Source organism: Salvelinus alpinus, chromosome 8 (assembly GCF_045679555.1).
Source record: "Salvelinus alpinus chromosome 8, SLU_Salpinus.1, whole genome shotgun sequence".
NCBI classification, from domain to species: Eukaryota; Metazoa; Chordata; class Actinopteri; order Salmoniformes; family Salmonidae; genus Salvelinus; species Salvelinus alpinus.
In genome coordinates this window covers 34,835,274-34,848,543 of record NC_092093.1, presented here as the reverse complement: position 1 = coordinate 34,848,543, position 13,270 = coordinate 34,835,274, and the positions used below count along the sequence as shown (strand labels likewise).

Genomic DNA, 13,270 nt, shown 5'->3' with positions numbered 1-13,270 from the left:
GGCTGGGTACAGGCACAGGCGGGGAGGCAACAAAGGAAAACAAATGGTGGCCACCATCTTGTATATATTCCTATCGAGAACAGTAGCACACGGATCAGGGATGTACACGTCGGGCATGAGGACATGTGAAATGAGAGAAGCGGATGAACAACAGCATGGTGGGATCAAATCAAAAAGGGGGGAGACGAAAGGAGGTCTAACATCTCGTACAGCTGCCATGCAGATGTTATTAGAGGTAACCAGAGGTGAAACAAGGGAGGAGGGAGAGTGGGAAACATGAGGTGTGGTGAGGTCCCCTACAGTGATACTTACATCCCTGTACAGCCATATCTACAGCCCAAATCATAGGCAAGAGTGAAAGAAAGCACAACAATGTCAGTGAGTACAAGCACTTTGACTGAAGGAGGGAAATAAAAGCTGTATTCATATTGTTGACAAAGACATGCGTAGAAGGCCTCACATACGAGAGAAGGACGGTTGTGTCGCACACGTTCGCCAATGGAGGAGGCTGCGCCACTTACGTCAATGTAGTTGGCGTTGATGTAGTCAGAGGAAGGGTCGTCTTCCATTGGTTGCAGGATCACCCTAGAATGATCGTCTGCAATACAACATGGGTTAGCAGGATGACTAGTTGCGTTTCATTAACAGGAAGTCAAATCAAGATGATTCTTCTATATTTCTTGGGATTAAAAGACAGCTAGGTACATGATAACCGATGTTGCGGTTAGCCATATTTAAATGAGCTCATTCCTAAAAACACACTAGGCAAAAGGAGGCATCAACATCTAGCAACTTTTTTAGAAGTTAAATACAAAACTTACATGCAATGATGTTTCCATAGCGGTTCTTGGTTCTGTTAGTGTCTTTCTTTGCCACGTCCCAGGAAGCGGACTGGCCTTCAAAAAAACTCTGCATACCAAACAGAATGGAACCGAGTGAGTGAGGCTGATAAGAAAACACATTTCGCTAGAGTGTACAACACTACTGTCTAGACTAGACTGTGGTTAAGGCACCGCAATATAATCAAAGGGCAGTTTTCTATGGACTTTTCGATTGTACTGTATGTCAAGGACCATCACTTCAAAGCTTCAATGTCTGACCTGGTGCATCTCAGAGAACAATTGAGACAAAAGGGAACCACATTTCCTGATGTGGCCAATTTAAAAAGTGAAATGACTTCAACTGTCCATTGAAGAGGCATTGCAGCATGTGGTTTGATGTTTAAAACCTAAAAGTTTGAGAGATAATTATTACAACAGGAACTGGACACCACATTTAAACTTCCTAGAGCTGCATATACATAAATTCAGTCGAATGAACAACAGCGTAGTTGTGAAATTTTTTATTTATTTTTATTTTATTTTATTTTACCGTTATTTTACCAGGTAAGTTGACTGAGAACACGTTCTCATTTGCAGCAACGACCTGGGGAATAGTTACAGGGGAGAGGAGGGGGATGAATGAGCCAATTGTAAACTAATCTATGGGGAGATGACTATCGGCGCTGAGCCATACTCACACAAGACAACTTTACTTTGCCTGAAACATTTATTTTTCTTCTTCATTGAACTTTCGAAGGCTGCGGAGCATGTAACTGAACATCTCTAAACCACTGCAGCAGTGCAAACCTCTCCCTGACAGGAAACTCTTACCCTGCGGGGCTGTGGTTGCCCCATCAAGTCAACACAGTGAGCAACACAGAACCTCAACAGGATGTGACATTTAGTGGGTATTTTGCTTGTTCTCCACTGTTGGGATATTTTCTCTTCGAAGAACCTCCCAAAAATGGAGTTCAATGTTTGATTTGAAGCAGATTGTATTTGAATGAACTTGAAGGTGGGTTGACTGTTTGAATAGTGAGACTGTCCGTAAGACGGCTGACGACCTCATACACTTAGCTAATATGCGTGTGAGCTGTCGCTTCATTTTAAAAGCTACTTGCCCCATTAGGGCCATCGTAAATATGCTATGTTATACATATAGATCAGAGTCTTAGGGCCTGTGTTATCTGTGTTATGCCACCATGGCCTATTTATTGCCTTACCTCTCTTATCTTACCTAATTTGCACACACTGTATATAGACTTTTTCTACTGTATTATTGACTGTATGTTGGTTTATTCCATGTGTAACTCAGCGTTGTTGTATATGTCGAACTGCTTTGCTTTATCTTGGCCAGGTCGCAGTTGTAAATCAGAACTTGCTCTCAACTAGTCTACCTGGTTAAATAAAGGTGAAATTAAATTAAATATATATATTTTTTTTTATGTTATGAGTGTACTGTAGACTTTGGGGGTCTGACCTCATATTCCTCCTTGAAGCCGTAGCTGTCGGAGGTCTTCATCAGGTTGATGTGTTGGAGCAGGTCAGCCACCCTGATGGCTGGGTGCAGCTGACCGGTCTGGTAGGGCGACTCTGTCCCCTCACAGTGGTACCGAGGCACGTCCAGCAGCCGACTGGACTCTGCAGCAGCAGCCGCAGTGTGGTTCTCATCTGCCCAAGGAAATCACATGCTGGTGAGGATTACACAGGCTTGTGAAGGATCATCATCACCATCACTCACAGAATACATATCTGGCCTTAGCCAAGTTAAACTAAACTCCACGGTGTACTTCACATCAATGGCACATTGTCTCATGTAATTGCGTGCTATTTTTGGGGTGCTGAAATCTGTCGTTTATTTTTAATTTTGATAAAAAACGTAATTTTATGTGACGTTGGAGCTCCAGTCCGTCCACTCTCCTCTCCACTCAACTCCGTTGATGTGAAGTACATGGTGGAGCGGAGTTGTCCTTGGCTAATCTGGCCTGGGGTCAAATCACGATTAATACCCTATTATAACCAGACTGGGTGTTCTTCTCTTACAGAATTACGTTTATAAAACAATGTTTTTTTTTGCCAAAAAAGAACATGGCTCCTGCCTTCACAAAGCAGCTAAGCTCTGAGGAGGATGTAAGTCACAAGGCACCTGGCAGTAACTGACATGTTGCGTCAGCTTGGTGAGTGGGAAAGACAGGGCTTGATGAAGCTGAGGAGTGGTGCCTGTCTTTCCCAGCAGCCAGACAGGCAAACGCAGGGGCCTCTCAGTTACGACAGTGTGAGGGCAGGAGCCTCTCAGGGGAGAGACACTGGGCTCACAGGACTGACAGGCACCATATGTGCCCTTTAATGTCTTATCTGAGCCATGTCAACCCCTGAGAAACATAGCCATTTCGCCTGTGGAGATGTGTGTGTGTCTGCGTGTGTGAATGTGGTTGTGTGTATGTGTGTGTGTGTGTGTGTGTGTGTGTGTGGGGGGGGGCTGGCTGTTGAGTCCTAGGTTATCTACAGCCAGGATTTTCACCCCTCTAAAGCCCAGACTGACCTGCTGGCAATCACATTACCTACTGAGCCGTGAGCTCTATATATTTTCTGCTTGGCTAGCCCCTGAGCTACTGCCAGCCTCTATATCAGGTTAAGGGGAATGTTAAGTTACAGTTTTAAGAACCCTGCACAATTTACTGTCAGCGGAGGGGAAGTCGGCTACTGTTACTGTCACCCACACTCTGCACACACATTTCATGGCTCAATCAACGACACAACAGCATTGAGATCCAGTATTTGCGATCTGGTAATCAATTTCTTTTCATTAACCAATTTGGGACACTTTAGAATTTCCACACACACTTACCGGTAATTGGCACTTTACAATTAGGGCAGCAAGAAAAGAAAACAACATTAGCTTTTCACTAGATCAACAGTAAGCACACAGAGGTTGTAGTACATATATAATACATATACTATATGATGAAGTGACATGACTTCAAGCACAATACTGGAAGATGAGGGTGATGGAGGTGATCACCTAACAATGACGAGGGATTCACAGTTGACTGACAACTGACCCAAGGACCTACTTCGTATACAACACTGACTTTCTTACACATCTGCACACGGCTTTCTAGAAAGCTATTGGGTGACTGACAGACACACTAATGCAGTGGGCGGGATCTAAGAGGAGTGACACTAAGCTGGCGAGAGAACTGCTGCACTCTAGTGTAGAGACTATCTAAGCTGACATTTCTACTCATTTGCAAATTTGCACTACTTAATTCGGCCCTAACATACTAGACTGAGTCATGGCTTGAACTGCACCCTTCACTTCCTATTACCAAGCCCAGCGAGAACACAGAGCTAAAATAACACATTTTCACAGCAAATACTGTGGCCTGAGGGGGCATTTTAATTCCCCATCAAACTTAGGTTTTCAGTGAGCCGTAAAGACCCTCCGCGGTGGCTTGCTCGTTCTGTCAGTGTGGACTACACTGCTCGTGTCGAGTGTCTAACACTCTCCATCCTGATGTCCCGAGTGAACGCTGAACTCCATTACAAAGAAACTGTCAGATGTGTTTTTTTTACTCTACACAGACAGAGACAAGTCCCAGAGGGGCTGAGGGTGATTTAAAATGGCACCCGCTCACAAAGCCTGCACGACTTACACACAGTGACAGGATGACTGGTTTCATTCTATAAAAGTGTCATGTCATGCAGGACGTTGATCTTCAGGTAAGGACTCAGGTGAATGTAGCCATCGTGTATCTTCACCTGTGTTTGAATTCGTTTTCCCTCCTCATCTCTGAAACCAATGCCCTGAGCAGGATTTGGAGCGTGCCGACAGTTGTAATGCATACAGGAGTGACTGTGAGTCTCTGAATGTGGTTTGGACCTTTAGCTCCACTCTAACGGCTCATAGGAGGGTCCTAAATGCTGAAGGATTGTTCATCGGTTCACTGGAGGACTGCCATGTCTCCACTCTACCATGGCTGAGGGCCAAGTCTGTTTTACACTGGCAGCCAGGGGAAATCCAAAATCTGGAAACAATTCCTATTTTATTCCCCTTACTGGATAAGTGAATGTGGAGGCTAGTCATTCTGACTGTGGTACTGTATATTTTCAGGGCTAGAGTGAGTTGTACGTGACTAACCAGACTCAACACAGAGACAATCAATGGACGGCTACAGGTTTACAATGGACGACTACAGGACTGTGACAACGACATGCATGAGGAACACAACAAGCCATGGCAAGGCAGATGATATAGCACCAGGGCCTCACCTAACACTGCCGTTGGCACAAGTGGATCATTAGGCACTGTAGGGAAAAAAGTGTATGAAATACATTCCAGAAGGCTTGAGTAAGCTGCATCACACAACTGAATGATACAATTCCAGGGGCAAGATGAACAGAGCATAAGATTAGAAGAAATTCGACCAAAATATCCTGTGCCAACAGTTCAAATCATTAAAGGCATTCATTCATATCTTGGGATTTTTCTATTATGCATTTTAAAGTAAAAATATGTAAGGTTAAAGGGCAACTTAACACCTCTCTTCAGAGCCTGTCTCATGGACCCTTCTTGGTGTTAGGGTCTTTCCCATTGTAAGGCATTAGATTATCTAACTGTCAGGAGCCTTTCTCACATGTATCATGTATCAGTGGAGGGTGGTGTTCCCCAGGGAACTGTCTTAGGACCATTATGCTTACATCTGTTGCTGAAGTTGTGGGAGTCCATAAAGGTGACGGCCATGGGATCCTCAGCGTGGAGCGTGCTCTGATCAGCATAACTGCGGTCCATGGCGTTCACCATGTGGGTCATCTCCTGCCGAGTGTTCCCGATGGCGTCTTTGCGCTTCTTGGCCAGTTTCCTGAAGGATCGGACGAGCAGGTTAAAATACCACAAAAACACATTGCCATCGATTATTCATACACAACAGGAAAGACTAAAGGGAAAGAGATGAAAGAGAAAAGCTCATCCCCATGACAACAGACCATTGGTTTGGCTTCCACATACGGCCTTTAAAAAAAAGTATTTTTCATCCAATAATAGGTGCTAACCTCACAAATACTCTATTATTAGGGTCAAGTATCATTCAGTACAATGTAGGAAACATATAGGGGAAATCCAAAAGGAATCAAAATCATGCAGGAGTAACTTCTGCTTTGAGGGGGACAGGTAGATGCTTCATGCTAAGGTGAGAGGTTGCTGCATGTCATCCCCAGTCTGGGCTCTGACATACACATTCTGAGAAATGGGGACTCCCTGATTGGTTGATGATCTATTGATCATTTCACCTGGACAGGAGTTGATTGGGTTAATACAGTATATTAGCAAGATTAATATGCCAAATCGGTTGATATGCCAAATCGATTGTGTACGGACTTACTCATTGGCCCCTGACTGAGAAAAGCCGATTGAACGCCTACAAGACTGGGAGGTTTCCATTTCAAGGGCAATTACGAGTTTCACTACATTTGAATTGTAAAAAGGAGCACTGCGATGAAAACACAGACCCACTCTGTTCTATTCCTAGTTCCTTATTCCACTTTGCGAGCACCCTGAAGAAAGGTGTTGCAGTATAAATTGTCCTCTGATTGGAGTTTTCAGATTGCAGTTAGATGAAAGCACTGAGATGGGGTTTTAAGGAGCCACTCTAGTGAAATTGAAGGGACTCTTTGTACTAGAGAAGAGACAGATGGGACAGCAGGAGAAAGAGACCAAATACTATAATTTCATACTGTTCTAGTAAAATGACAATTACAGACAGAATATACTAATTTCCATCATAAATTGGAAGTGAATCGAAAATAGGCAAGCACAGCATGGGGTCAATTATATCAAGAGCCATGAGAAAATTATCCGGCTTCCATTTTGAGCCTTTTAATTACCTTTAATAGAGGCAAACTGTAGGATACCTCACTTTCCCGTTGGGAAAAACTGATTTAACATTTGAGGTAATTATTGGTAACTTTCTGTTTTTCAATTATTCCAAACTTAACAGGATATAATTGTCAAAATGTCCCCCAGCGCTAACAAATTTGGTGTCCTAAAATCGCTTGAAGGGACTATCCGAAGCCAGCATAAGATGTTCACTGTGAAACTGATACAGTATCGTTCAATTTCATGGAGAGAAAAAAATCCTTAATAAAAACAGAAAAAAATGTATCCTGTGTCGGGGGGAATCATCTCTGAAATGCTGAAAAGGCTCATTCACCTGAATTCACTTGAGGTTGGGTGTCACTTCTTGGCGTGAAATGAAAAATGACTGTGAGAAATACAAAAATGAGAGGAGTTGGAAGGTAAATGCAAGGCCTGTGTAGCTTAAACACACTCTCACAGAGGTGAGGGTAAAATGGCAAGCATGTCGAATGGTAGACCATGTGAGCGCATCGGCAGATCAGGACGACAGATCGGGGAGTTTTTTCCTCTCTCGTTGCAGCCCTTGTGGAAAGCACCGCAGTGTGGAGATGGCTGTCTACTATCTACTGTACAGCAGGAGAAGAACCTACACCAGCCCAAAGAGGAAACCCTCTGCCACCAACAATCAGAGCAACCAATTGGAAAGGGCTTATGAGATATAAAAGACATACAACACGAGCAGTGTGCATGTGTAGAGGCACACAGATTACCCCATATATCCTTTCAATGGACAAAGGAGGTCCAGGAGATGAAGAAGATGAATGAAATACATGAGTTATTGACATACAACCACATGCACTCAGATTGAACACAGGACACAAAGTGCAGCATTCTTTTTTCAAATAACACCGCTTTTGGGTCATGATGACTTTGGTTTGGAGAGCGTTTCGAAAGCATGTTCGAGCTGGTCAATGGCAATGGGAATTGGATCTGAGCGATATGCGTTTTCACTTGAAAAAAGGATACTGCATCTTTAAAACACTACATAACTAACCAAGGACAAGTGCAGTCATTGTATTTTTGGGGGTTTGTTTGTTTCTGTTTTGTTGTTGTTTGTCTGTTTACTTACAGGTAATATGAGTAAGAATAGTAGCTCCTCCTGGTACGCAAATCAGAGACAGCAGGATAAAGAAATATTGGTGAATGCAAAGTGGGAATCAGTCGGATTAACAAAAGCACAAAAAAAGGTACAACATTTTATCTCTATGAATTAACTTCCTTAATGTTGAATTTCATTTTTTACATGCATTCTTTCAAATTGAGCTTCATGCAGTTTTATGTTCCAGTGTAATTGAAGATAGATAGTGTGCAAGAAAATGATTTTCATTACAAACATGTTAATAGTTCATCTTTTTGTTCTGGTTGAATTTTGGAATTGTGGGTGTAATCATTAATGTCATGCATTAAAATACTGTCTCATTCACTTGGACAGTCAGACCGTCTTAAGACTGCCTGTTGGTGTTATGGACTCATCGTTAGATTTAGGCTACAGTGTTACATATGAAAAGTAATGTCTTGATCAGCATAATGGAGATACACAGCTGCAAAACAAATTGCAGCAAACTAAAGAACAAGCTTCTTGCTACCTGGAAAACAAGCAATGTCATGGACCACCATTTTAAAGATGCAGTATCTTCTTTAAGTTTATTTCAATAAGGGAACCACGTATTCATTATTGTATTAGATCAATGAATTGTGTCTTGCCCATAAGTGTTCATCTCCCCAGCAACTAGTGTTTGTAATGTAATCATCAGATATCAATTCACAACTTCCCTTCACACATGACATGACCATTCAAGAAAAGCAACATGAAAACAAAAGAAGCATACAAATCCTGCCACGGCATTTACGTTTTGGCTTCAACCTTGATTGTTTCTGCGCAAAGCAATTACAAGATTCCAATATCCACTTCATTACCTTCTATTGCTTTGTATATCATTGAGTTCTACTCTACTGGTCACCTGATCTTGGAAGAGAAATCAAGTCATTGCAACTAACAAGAGGAAGAGAGATTCAGAAATACAGGCTCACTGGGTGTGAGAAAAAGACACCTTTCTCATTATATCTGACGGACTGAGAGGATGTCTAGCTGACAACTAAACCTGGTTTACTATAGCACCAACAGCAACCATCAACTACACTGAACAAAAATCTAAACGCATCATGCAACAATTTCAAATATCTGACTGAGTTACAGTTCATAAAAGGAAATCAGCCAACTGATTGAAATTAATTTGGCCCTAATCTATGGATTTGTATCTGTTGATACCTTATTAATTAATTAATTTTTAAAGTAGGGGGGGTGGATCAGAAAACCAGTCAGTATCTGGTAACCACCATTTGCCTCATGCAGCGTGACACATCACCTTCGTATAGAGTTGATCAGGCTGTTGATTGTGGCCTGTGGAATGTTGCCCCACTCCTCTTCAATCGCTGTTCAAAGTCGCTGGATATTGGCAGGAACTGGAACACGCTGTCACACACGTCGATTCGGAGCATCCCAAACATGCTCGATGGTGACATATCTGGTGAGGATGCAGGCCATGGAAAAACTGGGACATTTTCAACTTCCAGGAATTGTGTACAGATCCTTGCGGCATGGGGCCATGCATTTTCATGCTGAAGGCACTGTGTTCACAACGTTGACATCAGCAAACGGTTCGCCCACACGACGCCATACACGTGGTCTGCGTTTGTGAGGCCGCTTGGACGTACTGACAAATTCTCCAAAACAATGTTGGAGGCGGCTTCTGGCAACAGCTCTGGTGGACATTCCTGCAGTCAGTATGCCAATTGCACGCTCCCTCAAAACTTGAGACATCTGTGGAATTGTGTTGTGTGACAAAACTGCACATTTTATTAGTGGCCTTTTATTATCAAGTGTAATGATCATGCTGTTTAATCAGCTTCTTGATATGCCGCACCTGTCAGGTGGATGGATTATCTTGGCAAAGGAGAAAAGCTCACTAACAGGGATGTAAACAAATTTGTGCACAAAATTTGAGAGAAATAAGCTTTATGTGCGTATGGAAACTTTCTGAAATTCATCTCATGAAACGAACACTTTACATGTTGCATTTTTATTTTTGTTCAGTGTACATTCAAGACATCCACAACAGGTTAAGCTAACTAGTTCCAAAACAAATGCATTTCTCTCTTTATATTGATTTTCACAGGCGTTCTCTTTACTTTGGGGACAAAGGGACATTAGTCATACTTCAGAATTCAATTACCATCAATACTTTTAATCCATTCCAATGGGATTAGGAGTTTATGGCTCATTAGCACTCAATGTACCCCCATTGCTCTAAACACCAGTCCTTTTTAAGGCTGAAATTACAAACCAGGAAGCCATCCAAAAACTGAAAAAGCAGGCGCTGCAATTAATGCCAATGACTTATATGAAAACTATTCAATGAAATGAACCCCTTCCCATCTCTCTGAAAATAATTCTAAACCACAGGGAATAGATTAGCTAGATCTATTACGAAACATTGAACTACTATGCAACCACGACAAAAGTACACCAACACCAAACCAACACAAACCAATTGTTTGTAATACTGAACAAAGACGTTTGTATATGCCAGACTTACTGTAGCATAATTCAAAACTCTTGAATCAAAAGAGCAATGACGAAGTCACTTTCTTATAATATCAGAGAAAAGGAAACGTTGTTATTGTCACTCAACCCACGTCTGTCACTCACGACCAGAGGGGAAAAAAGACTCTGGTCGTGACCTTCTCTTATCTCCACGAAGCAAGCCTGGACCAGCTTCACTAAATCTTAAACACCCAGTGAAGAAAATGGAGGAGAAAAAGAGTGAGGGGAGAAGGAAGGGAAAGGGGGAATAAATAAGGAAGCTAAAGGAATGACCTGTGGTGCAGGAGGGTGTGGCAGAATGAGATTTCTCTGAAGTTGAAAGGTTATAGAGGGGGATGGCAGGGGGATGGCAGGGGAAATTAGAAGGGAGACAGCTGTAAATGAGCATAGGTCGTTAGGAACGAGGCCCTAATTGGCAGAACATCTAGAGAGACGCAGAGGCTGCTCTGCCAATTACGATTCATTTGGAAGGCTCACTCATCAGTAGTCACAGGCACTGCTTGACTGTCCAACACTTTAAACAAAGATACACTGTACACTCAGTGTACAAAACATTATGAACACCTGCTCGTTCCATGACAGACTGAACAGGTGAATCCAGTTGAAAGCTATGATCCCTTATTGATGTCACCTGTTAAATCCACTTCAAATCAGTGTAGATGAAGAGGAGGAGACAGGTTAAATAAGTATTTTCAAGCCTTGAGTCAATTGAGACATGGATTGTGTATGTGTGCCATTCAGAGGGTGAATGGGCGCGACATAAGATTTAAGTGCCTTTGAACAGGGTTCAAAGGACATCCAGCCAACTTGACACAACTGTGGGAAGCATTGGAGTCAACATGGACCAGCATCCCTGTGGCACGCTTTCGACACTTTGTAGAGTCCATGCCCCAACGAATTGAGGCTGTTCTGAGGGCAAATCGCGGGGCAAAACATGTTCTTAATGTTTTGTACACTCAGTGTATGAATGAGAGGAACACCTCTCATTCATCAACCTCATTTGCTTCTCCAGTACCCTCCGGATTATCGGCACTAATGTCATTCCAGTTCATTGTGATGTTCATGTGTTTGTTTAAGCTGGATGATTAGATACTGTGTAGGTCAACCTGAAAAAAAACATGAGTTGAAAAATCATTCATCAACGACCCATGAACTATATGGGTGTTATCATCTGTGTTAATTATGTGAGATATCAATATGTATATTCTTACATGGTAATTGACTTCTAAGAGGAGGGTGAAAAACTGTCATTCTGTTAAATGTCCACATGATGGTGCCATATGTCATGGAAAGAGAGAGAGAGAGCGAGAGAGAGAGGGTGTGCAGGGTAACGGCTCCTCTGTGCATATCGTTCCTGATAAACCTGTTCAGCATGTAGAGATGTGCTCCGACTGGGGATAGACGCGTGTAATCGATATTTTCCCTTTAAAACAATCTCAATTTCTTTGGAGAATAATAGAACATGTGGGCTTTCCAAAGCATTCATCACAGGTGCTGGGGACAGTTCAGTAGGCCAGTGTTCATTACAAAACCTTTTCTGAAAAACTGAACGAAATCAATAGGAGGTTCACAAGTAATTACAGCACGACATAATTTACTCTCTCAAGGCCCCAGATCCTTCCTGATCTCTGCAACCTGCCTCCTCCAACATGACCCCAACTGTGTGTGTGTGTGTGTGTGTGTGTGTGTGTGTGTGTGTGTGTGTGTGTGTGTGTGTGTGTGTGTGTGTGTGTGTGTGTGTGTGTGTGTGTGTGTGTGTGTGTGTGTGTGTGTGTGTGTGTGTGTGTGTACATATTTGTATCAACAAATAAAAACACACACCTGACTGACCAATTCTTCGTAGTAAAGCCTCCATGACTAAAAAGAAAAGTAGCATTTAGACAACAACAGAAGTTTGGGATTGTATATCAGCCCATAACCTTTCAAAATACGGTCTACTCCTCCATAACTTGTCTAAGTAGGAAAACACTAACACAAAAGTATAGTAAAAGCATGTTGAGTTTGGACTTAATCAATTCCACTAACAGTCAATACTAGATAGCACAGGAGTTCATATAGGCTCAACCCACTCTCTGCATCAGTGGCTGTCTATTGGTGATGACTGGGGGCTGTTAGTTTGCCAATTAATGACTTTAACACAGATGGTCAACACTGTCAAACACCACAGAATAAAGGCCAGGAAATGTAAATAAATCTTGTGTAATAACCATGCAATAAACAGTGTTCTGAATTAGTTGAATGAAGCAGCGCCAGAATTACTGAGTGGGATGAGGAGGTAAAGCAGGTGACAAAATGATTGACCTTGAGGCTAGTAGAAACTGAGCACAGCTCAATATCGTTGTTACAGTATGTATCCTGAATGCAACCCTCAACAAAAAGCTGTCCACCTTCTTGTAAATGACAGCATAAAAGCAGAAACCCTTGAACAACCTGCAGTGAAGTGCTAACGACCCACAGTAAATCACATCTGAATACTACCTATTCATTAGAAGACACCTCTCCAAGGCCTCAAATAAATATTCCACTTTGCAGCAAAGCTGGGGGTGTTGTCTGTTCGCATTGTACACCACTGGTATGCACTTGTGTGAGTACACATCCACTTCAAAACTCGTGGCTTTTCAGACCAGCCACTTCAGATATAAAATCTCAGAAGATGTTAAGAGAACCTGGGGAAATCTATATGCTCATAAATTCACTGTGCTGCTCTGAGAGACGGGCCTTATGGGTCCTCGTCTATATCAGCTGCATGTACAGTACTCTGCCTGCTTCCCCTTGAAACTCAATCCAACTCTCTACCAAACCCTGGTAAAACAGTATTACACATAGTCTTGGCACTACAAAAACAATAACATACAGTACTGTAAGTGTCTTCCCTCCTCTCACACCTCCTTCCTCCTCCTCCTAGTGTACTGTAGGCTGACTGATAGTCAT

At 42.4% G+C, this 13,270-nt stretch overlaps 1 protein-coding gene across 17 annotated transcripts in view; it reads right to left on the bottom strand.

Moving 5' to 3' along the window:
- Nucleotides 1–13,270, bottom strand: part of LOC139583025 (receptor-type tyrosine-protein phosphatase kappa) — a 163,395-nt gene that overhangs the window by 7,357 nt on the left and 142,768 nt on the right. For 3 of the 17 annotated variants that reach the window (XM_071413681.1, XM_071413684.1, XM_071413683.1), the window contains 9 exons: nucleotides 12,161–12,196; nucleotides 7,805–7,834; nucleotides 5,523–5,683; nucleotides 5,094–5,129; nucleotides 3,670–3,681; nucleotides 2,302–2,492; nucleotides 822–909; nucleotides 465–598; nucleotides 313–330 (listed from right to left, as the gene is read on the bottom strand). In XM_071413681.1, coding sequence (XP_071269782.1) covers nucleotides 313–330; nucleotides 465–598; nucleotides 822–909; nucleotides 2,302–2,492; nucleotides 3,670–3,681; nucleotides 5,094–5,129; nucleotides 5,523–5,683; nucleotides 7,805–7,834; nucleotides 12,161–12,196 — 706 coding nt within the window. The remainder of the gene's footprint in view (nucleotides 1–312; nucleotides 331–464; nucleotides 599–821; nucleotides 910–2,301; nucleotides 2,493–3,669; nucleotides 3,682–5,093; nucleotides 5,130–5,522; nucleotides 5,684–7,804; nucleotides 7,835–12,160; nucleotides 12,197–13,270) is intronic. The other 14 variants (XM_071413688.1, XM_071413692.1, XM_071413693.1 and 11 more) reach the window with 12 other exon arrangements.